At 40.3% G+C, this 13,954-nt stretch overlaps 1 protein-coding gene across 3 annotated transcripts in view; it reads right to left on the bottom strand.

Moving 5' to 3' along the window:
* The window catches only part of ccdc187 (coiled-coil domain containing 187), a 27,124-nt gene extending 13,170 nt beyond the window's left edge, over window positions 1-13,954 (bottom strand). Inside the window, exons 1-6 of one of the 3 annotated variants that reach the window (XM_021323043.2) lie at window positions 13,559-13,954; window positions 13,180-13,271; window positions 11,299-11,337; window positions 2,703-2,765; window positions 2,248-2,386; window positions 2,019-2,109 (exon numbers count right to left, since the gene is read on the bottom strand). In XM_021323043.2, the coding sequence (XP_021178718.2) occupies window positions 2,019-2,109; window positions 2,248-2,386; window positions 2,703-2,765; window positions 11,299-11,337; window positions 13,180-13,228 (381 nt within the window). In that variant the 5' untranslated portion in view covers window positions 13,229-13,271; window positions 13,559-13,954. The remainder of the gene's footprint in view (window positions 1-2,018; window positions 2,110-2,247; window positions 2,387-2,702; window positions 2,766-11,298; window positions 11,338-13,179; window positions 13,272-13,558) is intronic. The other 2 variants (XM_021323044.2, XM_012875607.3) reach the window with 2 other exon arrangements.

The following is a 13,954-nucleotide window of genomic DNA, read 5'->3' as shown; positions in this document are numbered from 1 at the left end:
TCACTCAAAAATCATTGTCTGACATTGTGTTCTTCTAATAAGTAATTTACAGTGGTTAGAACAATGGCATAGAAAGTGGTGCTCAAAAGGTGGAAAAAGCACTTCCTAGGCTGAATACCAAGTTAAAATTTATGATGAAATGTTTTTAAAATGGGTTTTTGCTCTGCTGCGATTACTTGTACCTAGGACGGGACGATATGGGGCGCAACTTAAATCAACTTATATCACAATATATTTCTTAATTTCTGCCGATACAATATAATTACGATATTGATATAAACAAAATAAAAGCCTCGGAAAGACTTCAAATAATGCCCACAACAGCTTGTACAAACTTATGACAATTATTTTGCCATGTTTATGAAACTCCTCTAACATTTATGAAATATTTGCTTTAAAAAATAAAACTGCATAAAACCCAGAATGTCAGTCAGTGGCAAATGCTGTAATCATAGATTGTAATGTACATTGAAATATCTGAAATGTCATATCGCCTTTATTAAATAAAGTTAGATCGCAATATATATTGATATTGAATTATTGTCCACCCCTACTTGTACCAATATGACACTTAAAGAAAAGAAGTTGCTCCTTTTTGGATTAAATCACCTAAAACCACATAATGTTTTCACATTTTCTTTTAAGTGCTTACTGTGCATGGCTAAACTGTAACTGACAACTAGGGCTGGACGATAATTCAATAACAATATAAATCGATCGATAGACGTATATCAGTAATAGAAGGTCAGTAAAAAGTTCAATAGAATAAAAATTTAGCTTCCTTATGCATTTTAGCCATGTAGGTTAATATTAGTCATTACATCCTCCCAACCAATCACAAACACAGACCCAAGAAGCTCCGCCCCCTACAGAGTTCAGAGAGCATGCGTTCTTTTTTATTTTTTAAAAACTTGCAGTTTTGGTAAAAAGTTGGTTGAATAAAGGCTTGAGTTTGAATTCAGTGTTTGTGTGTTCTGTAACTAAAAAAGGTCGCTAAGTAATAGCATGAAATGGCCAGGGAAGCACTTAAAATATATATATTGAATTTGTTGATAATTATCGATATCAATCAATATGATTTCTATTTTATCAATATGCTTTTTTTCTATATCATCCAGCCCTACTGACAACATCTAAATTGTTTTCAGGTTTTTTTCCCCCCATTAATATTAGTGAAGTTAATGCACAACTGAGAACAAGTCATTTTTAAAATATTGACTGATTTTACCTTGTTCTGTTGTAGTGTTGTTTCAGTGCAACTTGGCAGAAATTTGAGATGTTGTTAACTAAACTGGCACCTAGTGATGTTTGTTTTTAAACCGTTACTGTTTAAACAGCAGGCTGCTAACTGGTAACTACACTCTTTGTTCTGTACACAAATGCAACAAGAGCAGCTGAACATCCTGTTGGGAATCAATAGTAATATCATAAGACTAAGCCTGCCTGTGCCATACTGTCTATGCATTCTCCCTTACAACTAGAGTTTACATGTAAATGTTTTATGGTATTTCAAAACACAGCCAGGATTGTTAACCTGTTACTGAACCTGAATCCTGCTGCTTACCTCCATGTCGACTTCACAAAGTGTCACACTATTCAATGGGAAGCTTAGAAGAACAGCATTCTATATGTGAAGACTGACACATATAGACCCGTTTATTAAGATAAGACATGACAACTTCGGACTAAGCTGTTCAAGCTGTTAATGGTTACAGTAATATCACTATCCAATTTAGACTTTGATTTGGTAGATATCAGGATCAGATTTTTGACACCAACTAATACAGTCTCTGGCTGAATTTATATATGACTTTTGGGTATTTACATTTTTACAGCGAAATTGAAAAAAGGCACCAAACAACACTAAAATATGTTTTCTTCATTTGCAAATTATGAAAGTTTTTCCAAAATATGAAAGCACATTGCCACTTTAAACTGTAAATAAAACTAAACGTATAACATTTGTTGTATTTATGCAGGGCATCTGAAAACCCTCAAAGCGAGTGAACATAACTCACCTCATCGTCCTGCTCCCTCCTGTGTGCCTCCTCAGCGCGTCGCTGGAGCTCTTCTTGAATCACACGAGCGTATTCAAAGTCCTGCTCTTCTCTGTTGAACAGGAAAGAAAATGGCTTCTTATAATCATGATTTACTAAACAAATAAACTGGGTTGCAGAGACAGCGTACAGCATGCGGGGAAGTCTCTAATATCCTTTTGGAGAGTCAGAGAAAGCTGGGGTAACTTACATTTGTCTGGAGACCTGTCTGAGGAGGGCGCTCTGCTGAGCCCGCTGCTGCTCCTCCTCATGCTGCAGCCTCCGGGCTACCCGGATGTCATTTTGCACCAGCTGGTTCTTCTGGATATTGGTGGTATAGTACTGCTCAACTAAAGGTAAAGCAAAGAAACGGCAGAAGATAATTCAAATTTACAATACAGTAACTTGGTCTGTCAGCTTGAAATTAAACTTGAAATATTACAAGAGACAGATATGTTTAGTGTGCAAAGCCTAATACCAACAATTACTAAAGTAAGAGGCAGCCAACCAAAATCCAAAAGACATGTGCTACTACTGAATGGCAGTTCAATGCAATCATAAATTCTACTTGTTTAAGGCCTTTGTAATTTTACCTTTTGCTGGTTTTGTAAGAGAGTTGGCCATTCTACACAGCTGTCAAGCAGGCACAATTCATCTTATACTTACTCTCCTGCTCCTGGAGGCTGTGTGCCAACACCCCATCCTCCAGCACAGCAAAGGTCTGGCAAACTGAAACAAAATACATCAGCAGCATTTCAGTGCCCCGCCGACATCACTAAACGTGTAACAACAAAACAGAGGAGGGAAACCAGACAGGTGTTTCAGAAAGATATAAGTTCTGCAAATGCCTCTATGGCTCACATGATTATTAATGTTAATAAGGGACAGCGTATATTCATAATCAAATCAGGTAAATGTATCTGGGTTAGAAAAGTATATTTCATCTGTAGTTCCTGTGCCACACACATTCAATAGTTTAGATTTGACTTAAAACACAAACATAAATATGTATATTTTTGTAATTATGTATATTTTAAGATGGAAATCTCAGGGCCCTAACTGTTTTGAATACTTTTAGCTGGAACAGCATTTGCAGAGCCAGCATACAACCTTTCTTTTAAAATCTGTTAACATGCCTACAACTTCCCCTGTGGTTTTACTATGTGTAAAAATAACCACATTTTTATATACATCAAACTAGCACACTGACCACAAACAGTGGTATTTACTATTGATATAAAAGATAATCAAACCAAATACAGAGCCCTGTGGGACACCCGTTGATAAACAGGCAATTGGAGTCACGGCTTCGTATTCTAATGACGTGGGCAAGAGACAGAGGGTTATTTGATCAAATTAGAAAATTCCACAGAGAATTAAAGCCAGGCAATTTATCCAATGCTATGGTTATTGTATAGATTAGCCTAAAATGAAATTGCACTGGGTTCAGCAAGAAATGTTTTAAGAAATTCAATTAGCACATTTTTCCAAAACCTTCGACATATTAGTCCATGCAGTAGTTGGTCTACATTTACAAGTCAACGACTTTAGCCCTTTCTGTTTCAGATACTGATCATAGTACATATGTTTATCTTGCTGTTTTTTTCAAACTGCTAGCACTTTGTTGACTTTTTAAACATTGTGCTTTGTATATTTGTGCATCTGGCAGACAAAGGCTGAAGAGTGCAACTATCACTCTAGCGAAAATTAATTTCTAAGCACATTTTTTAGTACTTTGTTGAAATCTAGACTTTTAAGGGCAGTGTGCATGAAACTAAGATCATGTTTAGCCGCAGATTATATAACTAACAAATCAACATACAACGTTTGTGAACAATAACCTGCTACCTCTAAAGGGAAATTGTAGCTGTTGAATATATTAAGACAGCGAGGTAAACAGAATAATATTGTGTGGAACTTATAGGTGCTGCTGATGAGAAAATAAGCTTAATTTATCCATCATTAAGTCCCAGCCCCCCCCCCCCATTCCTAGAAAGACATGGTTGAGACTAAAACACACAATTTTAGCCAGCCTGAGTGTTTACACATCTGTCCAACAAACTGAAGAGTAACTCGAGAGGAAATAAACAGACGGTCCCATTGTTGTTTTCTTCCTCTCAATTTCTAAAGACCTACAACTCACAGTAATCAGATCAAAATGCCAAAATAGCTCCTGGGTTTTAAGAAAACACCCTCTATGGACTTCTAACCCACAATAAAGGCTTTAAATACAGACTGAGAAACAAATGAGAAGATTCAATGAAAGGGTGATATACTGAGCTTATTATGTCCAGCCAGCAGGAGCCATCTGTGCAGCTCACTCACAAGTGAAACATTCAAGAATTTGACTCATTCCACACTTGAGGACTACTTTACTGCACTGACATTTTTGTGCGCTCTTCAACAGCTCCTGCTATGCTGTTAAACCCGACACTACAGAGGCCCATACCAAGGCCAAGAAATGCAACTGGAATTCAGAAAACCAAAGACGCACAAAACCCCCAAAATTACAGAGCATGCAAACACTATTTACACGGCATAAAGGGGACAGAACAGCAGCAAACCAAAAACAATGCAAAACGGATTTCTGAAAAGGTTATGTGAAATTCTACAGTCTCTTGCATTTAAGGCATGATTCAGTCTTCTCGTGGTTGTTAAAAATATTCGTGCTTAATTTTAGGTTTTGCTTTTATGTTTTTTTTTAATGAGTAGGCTCTGCTTTTATTGTTCATTGTTGCCCATTGTTTTAGTAAATGGCATGTAAGGGGCCCATAAACGTTTAGTTTTTTTCAGATTTACACTCCAGTTAAACCTTGTTTCCCCACTTGCCTCAAGTTTCTACATCTGTTTCAATTTTCCATATTTCTGAAGACTCGGGTTTTCCCAGTCCATTGTTTGACATCTACGTTCAAAAGTTTGTTTAAAATAGCAGCGGATATTTTACAGCGATAACACTTTATACCCACTCAGAGAACATCAAATTTAAAAACACAAACAACTTTCCGTTTTCCTTCTGATTTCAGGTCTGAAGATTGCAGTGTTAACATTAATTGAGGGTTGGTTTACCTGATCCTGCTTCAGTCCTCTAAGACAGAGGCTTTATAAAACCTACTGTGAGAAATAATGCTGAAAATGTAGCACCCAACATTTCCCCTACCCTTATCAAAGGGGTTGGGGGGTCTAGAAGAAGATGTACATCTTCAGATTTGTTAGGTCCACAGAGATAAAATCATGTTTTGCTTGTTTACAGGAGGTTCAAACCAGCACACTGGATGTCACTGCAATTAAACGATGCAGCTAGGGCTGCACAACATTCAGTTTTGTCACTGTTATATTGTCATACCACTGCTTTCAATATTAATATCAAAAAGAGCTGTTAGGAATGCCATACTTTTTTTCACCATTATATTCTAGGTTTCTTGAATCCACACTGCATGCTTATGTTGAATGTTCCATGCTTAATAGTCTTGACCATCTTGTAGCAGAAAGTTTAATATCCTATACGCGTTTTTCCCCCCTAGTGGTAGGGCTGGGCGATAAATCAATTTGATCGAATAATTGGAATTTGCAATGCTTGAAGATTTATCTTTTTGTGAAGAATCAAAAAAAATTTTGGCCAACGTACTCTCTCGAGCTTCCATGAAACAGTCCTGAAAGTGGAAATTGTTTTGGTAATAGCAGGCCATGTTTAATATATGTTTAAGAAGATGTATTGTCAAAATACTGTTTTACCCAAAGACAAGGCACTTTAATTGAGTTAATTTGAAGTTATACAAGTAAAGTGAGGCCTGTTTCTAGATGTGCAATACCACTAGCAGCAACCATTTTGTGTTACATTTTTATAGTTTATTATGGCGAGGTCTACCATTCAGTTTTATAAACGTTTCAAAGCTTATAACTAGTTACACTTTGAACTTCCAGATAAGCCGACTGAAATAAAAATGAGTTATTAAAAATAATTTCAGTGATTTGCTTTCATGAAATGAAAGAAAAAAAAAGATTAATCAGATTTGGTAAAATAAAATCAGATAATTTTTTTGTTTTAGCCATACCGCCCAGCCCTACCAATTTGTCAAAAGATCATTAGCTGACTCGATAAGAAAAGGGGTCAGACAGCCCTCCCATGGGAGCCACTTAGAGAATTTGAAATGATGAGGTGAATTAACTTTCCTCAGCACAGAGATAACGGCTGCATAGCACACAGCTTTTTTTCTGGCAATTGCTGTGACATTTGAGCAGCACATGCGCATATTTAATAACGGTGACACATATAGAGTACGTGGTATTCACCTCTAAATTGTGACGATCATAGCACAACATTTTTTGACGTGTCCAAATAAAAACCAAAAAAACCCGGAAAATCTTCAGAAGCCTGCTTTAGCTGGTGCATATCTTGCAGTTGGCGGATTCATAAAAAAAATGGGATGCTGGAACATAATTTACTTAAAGCTGCATATCCTTTTTATGCCAAACCAAAGGCAGACGTGGGCAATAACATTCAGCCTGTTTGGACGGAGTCTTGGTAAAACAAACCCGGCAGATTATAGCGCCAAAGATGTTTGAGGTCACAGAGCACTGGAAGCACAGACGAGAAAGAGAGGAGTGAGGAAAACGTAGATTTATCAAGAATGCCCTTTTCATGCAATTTTGCAATCAGATAATTTTCTAATTTTGTGCCGCACTAATTATGACCAAACCCTGCTACACACAAAAGCAAAACTGAAAAAGTCTTGCTGCAGGGAGTCATATTTCTATAGAGGCCCGACCTAGACATCACTAAGCCCTGAAGGGATCTGTTTACACCAAAAATGAACCCCCATGTTCCCCCTGGAAGAGTTAAACCACACCAACAGAGACATTCATTGCCACTTACACCTGCTGTGGAGCTTAGAGGAACATCCTCTAAATGGGATCTCCGACCTGCCAGTCGGTGAGGGAGAGGTCGAATTAAAGTCTTAGCTTCATCCGACAGGGCAATGTGATAGCCCAGAACTGTCCCCTTTTAATTCCAGCACAGACAGCAAAGCGGCAGGTGGGCAGATGGAGAGATGGGGTGAAAACCGGAGCGTCTCGTCCGGCATGAGCCGGCACGAGGGTGTGGCTGTCTCTGAACTGCAGTTTAACTCGTTTTTCGAAACTCCTTTATAAAGTACGGTCACATTACTCCGTCCGCGCAACAATGACTGCTAAACAGGTTTGGAGACAACGAAAGTGAGGCACAGAGGCGTGACGGTAATAGGAGAAAAAAAAACAAAAAAACACATATGTTCGTTGTAAATCCAGGGGCGACGACTGTAAGCTTCTTAACAAGCGCTGCTAACAGGCCGAGTCTGTTGTCTAAGAGGATAGTAAATAAAAGGCTGGCAGAAAACAGAAACTCGGTGCTATGTTTACACACTAAAAAGGTAAGTGTTAGACACTCTCTGCGGCTGGATGATCAGCGGACCGGAAACTACGACCTGCGGGATTTGAGACGAACAGCTTTAGCACCTGCTCAGGAGGACTGACACGTCAAAATTATGCCGATTATGACAGGCATGCAGCTCGAGGGAGCAGCATATCACACAAACAGAGAGATTTCTCTCCCGTCTCCACTGCTCCTTGCATAGCTGCAGTGGTGAGTGTCTGCCAACAAAGAAAGCAGCAAAAGGAGAAAATGACAAGGGTTCTATTTTCAGCCAAAATGTCCCACTGACCGCCCACACACACACAGTCTCTCTCTCTCTCTCTCTCTCTCTCCACCTCTCTGGACCGCACTGTGTTCCTCCTCGCTTTTTCTGCAAAAAAAAAAAAAAAAAAAATCACCACAGAACAGCCTGCCTGTGCCACAGCCCGAAATGTCTTGCTGAAAACTGCGCCCAAGCAGCTCGTGAAAGTAGACCTTGTTGTGATGAGAACAAAGAGAGGTGAGGGGAGGGGGGGGGGGTTATGGGACTCGAGGGGTCAGCTGGTGAGGGTGAAACCAGGAACGAGTGGGAGGTGGGGGAATTCCTGCGGGGGCTGCGCTCCCTCGGCACATCAGGGCTATATCAAGAGGAGCCGGAGGAGGGCCAAAACAGGAATAGATAAGGGGGTGCAATGAAAACAAAGAGAGCTGACTTAGCCAAGACACTTCTGTGTTGGAGAGAAAACACAATGTAGGTGAAAAGGGACAAGCCACTTGGGAATTTTGAAACATAAGCATTTGGATGAAAATGTTAACCAAACAAGTCTGGTGCCAGCAGTGCAGTTGGACAGATCTGCCTGGTCAAAGTGGTTAATAACGTCGGTGGGGGAAAGAAAAAAAAAGATCCTGAACTCAGATCTGATTTACATACTGCTATTGTTCCGATGACAAGTTTATAGACGCTCTTACCGCCGTTGTTTGGGCGCTTCCCTCGGCTCGATTAAGCATGGAAACTGCGGAGCTGCACAGAGCGGCCTTTGTGTGTGGAAACAAGAGCGGAGTGCTGAATTATCTCCCCTGATAAAAAGACACACAGGCCTATTCCTAAACCATTCATTAGTGTGGACGTGCCAAAGACCGAGCCAACCATCCACATCCAGGCCGCAGCTTCGAAATTCCTAACCGCTGAATGTTTTCCTATTCACAAGCAAGCAAGGGCAGCATTTTTTAAACGTAGTCTTCTATCCGCAATTCATTTTTAAATATAGTGTTTAGCCAGTGTACGTACAGTGCCTTTCAAAAGTACTCATACTCCTTGGTTTAAAAAAAAATTAAACCAATCCGTCACACTGCAAACACATATTTGAATGACTCTTGATGGGTTTTGCTGAGATATGTGGTACATAACTGAAGCGAAAGGAAGATGATGCATGATTATAGATATTTTTTACAAATAAAATCAGAGAGGTGAGGCACACATTCGTATTCAGCTCCTCTCTGATTACTTTATAGCACCACATTTCACTTAAGTTAGAGCTGCACCTCATTTCTGGGAATGTCTCTGCCAGGGTTTTCACGTCTACAGACTGAAATGTTTGCTCCTCTGATTAAAAAAAAACTGTCAGAATGAATAGACGGACTACAGAGTTTATCAAGTCTTTCCACAGATACTTAACTGGATTAAGGTCTGAACTCTGACTCTAAGACATGAGCTTTGAGCTAAACCATAGGTGTCCAGTCCCAGTCCTCAGGGGCTGCTGGCAGTTTTTAGATGCGTCTCTGCTCCAGCCCAGCTGATTGAAATGGTCCAACCAACTCCTCAGCATGTCATAAAGGTCTGCTGAGGCCCATTAATGAACCATCATTTAATTCAGGTTTGTCGAACCGGGGAAAGAAGTGAAACATGCAGGATACCGGCCCTGAAACACTTGGATTTGGACCTCCAGCAGTTTTTCTTCCAGGGTTGCCATGTATTTAGATACGTCTGAGATGCATCAAATCTGATCAGCTCATTTGTCCCTTCTGAAGAAACGCATCCCCACAGCATGATGGTATCACCGCCGTGTTTCACCACGGGAATGGTGTGTTTAGGGTGACATTCAATGAAAGTTCTCCACCACACATCGTTTTACACGTAGGCCAGAAAGTTTTATTTTTTTATGTTTCATCTCATCGGAGCGCCACCTTTCCCATGTTTGTTCTGTCTCCTACGCTTGCTGCAGCAAACGTCTTGTTTTCCCTCAACATTGCTTTTTTTTGCCACTCTACCATGAATGCCAGATTTGTGTAGTGCATGACTAACAGTCAACAGACTCTTCCACCCGAGCTGTGGATCTTGAAGTCCCTCCAGAGTTGCCATGGGCCTTTTGGCCACTTCTCTGATTACAGCTCTGCTTTCCAAGCCATTCAGTTCAGATGGACATCCATGTCTTGATAGGGCTGCTGTTGAGCTATTCTCTTTCCATTTTTAGATGATGGACTAAACCTTGCTCTGCAAATTGTTCTGAGCTTAGGATAGTGTTTTATAACCCAATATTGCTCTAAATTTCTCTACAACCTTATGCCTGACATGGTGCATTCCTTGGTCTGTTGCTTGTACTGGATTTATTTTAGGGGTATCAAAGTAAAGGGGGCAGAAAATGCATGCCATATTTTACTGATTTTATTTTAGAAAGATTTGGAAGCCATGTACCCATTTCCTTCATCTTCACCATTATGCTCTAATTTACCTATATTACAGTCACACATTTCAGACTCATTGTGTATTTTGCATCCAAAGCGTCAACTGTTGTTTTTCTCATACAGAGACTACAGCCATCCCTTATTTATATGCCCTCAGCATACCAGAGATGTCAACAAGAAAAAAAAACAAGAAAAAAAACTTGATTGTGTACATTTGAATCAGTGAAGCTCTGCGTGGAAAATTCCCTCCTACTTTGACCCACTTTTATCATCTTCTTTCCATATAGATGGAGCCAAAGACTCAACTCACAGGAATCTACACTGTCCGCAGAAATTAGTCAAAACATGGATGTAGAGGGTAGCAAACGCTTTAAAGGGGACATACCATGCTTTTTAATGTCTTCCTTTTCACATTTAAATCATTCAGTTGTGTTCTGTCTAAAGTAAAACTGCAATGCTTTGGTCTGTATTCCTTGTTATTGTTACCCCACAGCCACTCTTTTACCCCTGCTCTGAGGTATTTCTGAGAGCAACTCGTTATGGCACTGTCTCTTTAAATGCAAATGAGGCCCTTCACACGCCACCCCCCTCCAGGTTGCAGAGCGTTCCACTCCTTCGCCCGTTCCGCCATTTTTGCAGCATGCTGAGTGGACGGTGTAATGAACTGTGTGGTTTAATACACCCAACACCAGAAGATTTTCACCTATCCACTTGTACCTTCGGCATCCTTTAGCTTGGACTACAAAAATCCAAGGGGAAAAAAGTAAAATGGCGGATTTGCAAAATTGGTAAGCCAAAAGCCCATGACCTTGATTAGCAGCTCCGCAGTGAATGAAGTGACATAATTGTTAAAAAAAAAATACAAAATAGGGAAGAGAGAAAACTGAAAAGTGTGAAAAATATGACCCAAATAGAACATAAATATATCTACACAGCTCCTGGACAGAATACGTTCAAATTTTCTGCACCCCTAGAGACACCAATAGTGTTCAACTGGCAAGTCAATATTGCCAGTTGAACACTTTGCCCATTTATTTTCTTTAGCATCTTGTCAGTGTCCATCCTAATTTGAACATATTTCCCAAACCCATAAAACATCCACACCTGTTGATAGCACCTTCCTGCTTCATAACCGCTGATTACCCAGTGAGACCAGATAATCAATATCTCATACACAAATATCAATTAATTCACCTTCTGCTCGTACAATGGAGTTATCAAGGATGTTTACATCTGGAACACACAGACACAAAGCACTGTTGTTAGTTATTCATACTGTTTTCTTCCATCTCAACGAAACACAGACAACACATCCACTGCCTTTAAGTCCACTTGTTACTCTCAGCGAGTTTCCTTCCACCTATTGTGCTCCGATTGCTTCACTGGTGGCTTAAAGACAGCTTTTTATTTGCTTTTTGCAGGTTAGTTTCAGGAATCACTACTAATATCAAGATGGAAACAAACTCCAGACTATCACTTATTTGTTTTTTCATTGTAGTGTCTTAATTAATGTATTCAATTTATTTGAGAGTTTATTTTGATACATGCTTAACAGACAGTCCTTGCAATGTCTGAATTCCAGTAAAAATCAGATACTTTTTATCTTAATTTCAGGATTTGATCTTTAGTTTGAAAAATGATATAAGCTGATATGTGATAGTTGTAGTCAGAAAATTCTCTGTTGTTTTTTTATCTTCATTCTTTTTAGTACTCTGTGTGTTGCTTGTACAATCAAGCATATTGCATATTTTTCTCACGTCGTCGTGCAACTTTTCATAGGTTTTAAACGACATTAAGAATTAAAATAACTTATCCCATAATTTCAGTTTTTAAAACACTGAAACGTTTCAATTTGTTTAACCTAAATCCATTATATTATGAATCACTTGAATGCTCTTTTAATATTCTTTCAGTTAAAATGGCTGTTTTGTCATAAAAACTCATTTAAAACATTCTTTTGACCCACTGGCCAGTTTATTAGGTACACCTGTTCAACTTATTTAGTTAAAACCAAATAGCAAGTCGCCCAATCACTGGGCGACAACTCAACACATTTAGGACCTAGACGTGCGGAAGACAATGCGCTGAAGTTGAAAACTGAGCATCGGAATGGTGAAGAAAGTGACTTTGAACGTGGCATGGCTGTTGGTGCAAGACAAGTCTGAGTGTTTTAGAAACTGCTGATTCACAGGGAGTTTCATGCGTATCCGCCTCTCTGCTTAACGGAGAACGGTCAGAAAACGTGAAACATATCCAGATAGTGGCAGTTATGTGTGGATGGTAACGCCACACAACGGCTACAATTTGACCAGGCTGACCAAAACTGGACAGATTGGAAAAAAGTTGCATGGGTCAATTAACCTTTATCTCAGATGTGAAATATAGACGGTAAGGTCAGAATTGATGTGTCCTGCTTTTATTCATAGTCCAACTGCCTGCTAGTGCTGTAATGGTTTGATGAATATTTTATTGCCACATTTTGGCCCCTTGGTGCCTCTGCTGAACATCCTTTCAACCCCATAGCCTCTCTGAGCATTACTGCCCACCCCATTAAAACCCCAGTGTTCATCTACCGATGCCTACTTCTAACAGCACAATGCAGCATTTCACCGAGTCATCTCAAACTGGCTTCTTCAACCTCACTGCACTCCGATGGCCTCCACCGTCACTAGATCCTAATCCAATTAGCACCTTTGGTCCATATGTGGCAGAATCAATCTGGAGGCTCGCATCATGAAAGTGCGGGGAACAAATCTGCAGCAATTGTGTGATGCAGACATTCTAATGTGGACCGACACCTCCAAGTAATGTTTAGGACACCTTTTTTTTGTTGTTTACTCCACGTCACAAATAATAAAGACAGTTGTGAAGACAGAAGCGGGTCCAACCCTGTAGTAGCAAGGTGTACCTAATAAAGGGGTCCTTTTAGGTCCTTGTCTGCAGCTAAGGAACAGAGTCTGGTTTATTAGCAAGCTCACTTCTCTCCAGCACATACTTTCCATGCACTTGTGGCTCTATCAAGGCTGGAGTTATGTGTTTCAGTGTGTGTGTGTGTGTGTGTGTGTGTGTCATTACCCTGTTCGACACGTGGAAGGTTGGACTGGTCAATCTCCAGCTCTGCCATCTCTGCTCCCCGGTCTCACTCCTTCATGGTGTTATAGAAGACCCTGGCACGTTGCAGACGTTTGCGGGTTATTATGTGAAACTCATTAAACGAGGCTTGTACGCAACAGTGGAGCAAGACAGATAAGAATATATAACAAAAAAAAAAAACATCAACATTTTGAAAACACTTGTGGTCTTTATTTAAATATGTGACCGTAGCAGTGGCAACATTTCTGGCGTGGAAGCAGAAGAGCAAGCGTTCTAAGCAGACATTAGTAACAATGTAAACAAGTGTTTCCGCGTTGTAGCAAGCCATTAATCGGGAAAGGTAAACGTCGAAGCCACCTACCAGCGTCCAGCTCGCTGCCCACAAAGGCTGTAGTGTGCGTCGCACACGCAGCTTATTCAACAAGTACCCGACACGGCAGCAAGGTGTCAACTTCTCCAAGCTCCCTTCAATCCCACCTTCCTTCTTCTCTTCTCCCTCCCTTCCTCTTTTTTTTGTGTGTGTGTGTGTGGATCTCAGCAAATTATCCGAGCTGTCTCCGGCGCGCCTAGCCGCCTCTAACGCGCATACTTTCGGCGTGAAGCCTGCGGGGAAGCGGCGGTACTTAACGCCCGACAGAAACAAAGAGGTGTCGGCTCGCTGAGGGAAACCAGAGGGGACAAAGTTTAGCCAGCAGTCTGTGGGTTGTTCCTCCTCAGCTCCTGTTCGGCGGCAGCGGGGGCGGTCATTGAATGCTGC

This window comes from Fundulus heteroclitus, chromosome 1, assembly GCF_011125445.2.
Source record: "Fundulus heteroclitus isolate FHET01 chromosome 1, MU-UCD_Fhet_4.1, whole genome shotgun sequence".
In the NCBI taxonomy this organism is placed as follows: domain Eukaryota; kingdom Metazoa; phylum Chordata; class Actinopteri; order Cyprinodontiformes; family Fundulidae; genus Fundulus; species Fundulus heteroclitus.
Note: the sequence above shows the minus strand (reverse complement) of the source record. Positions and strands in the feature narration are given on the sequence as shown.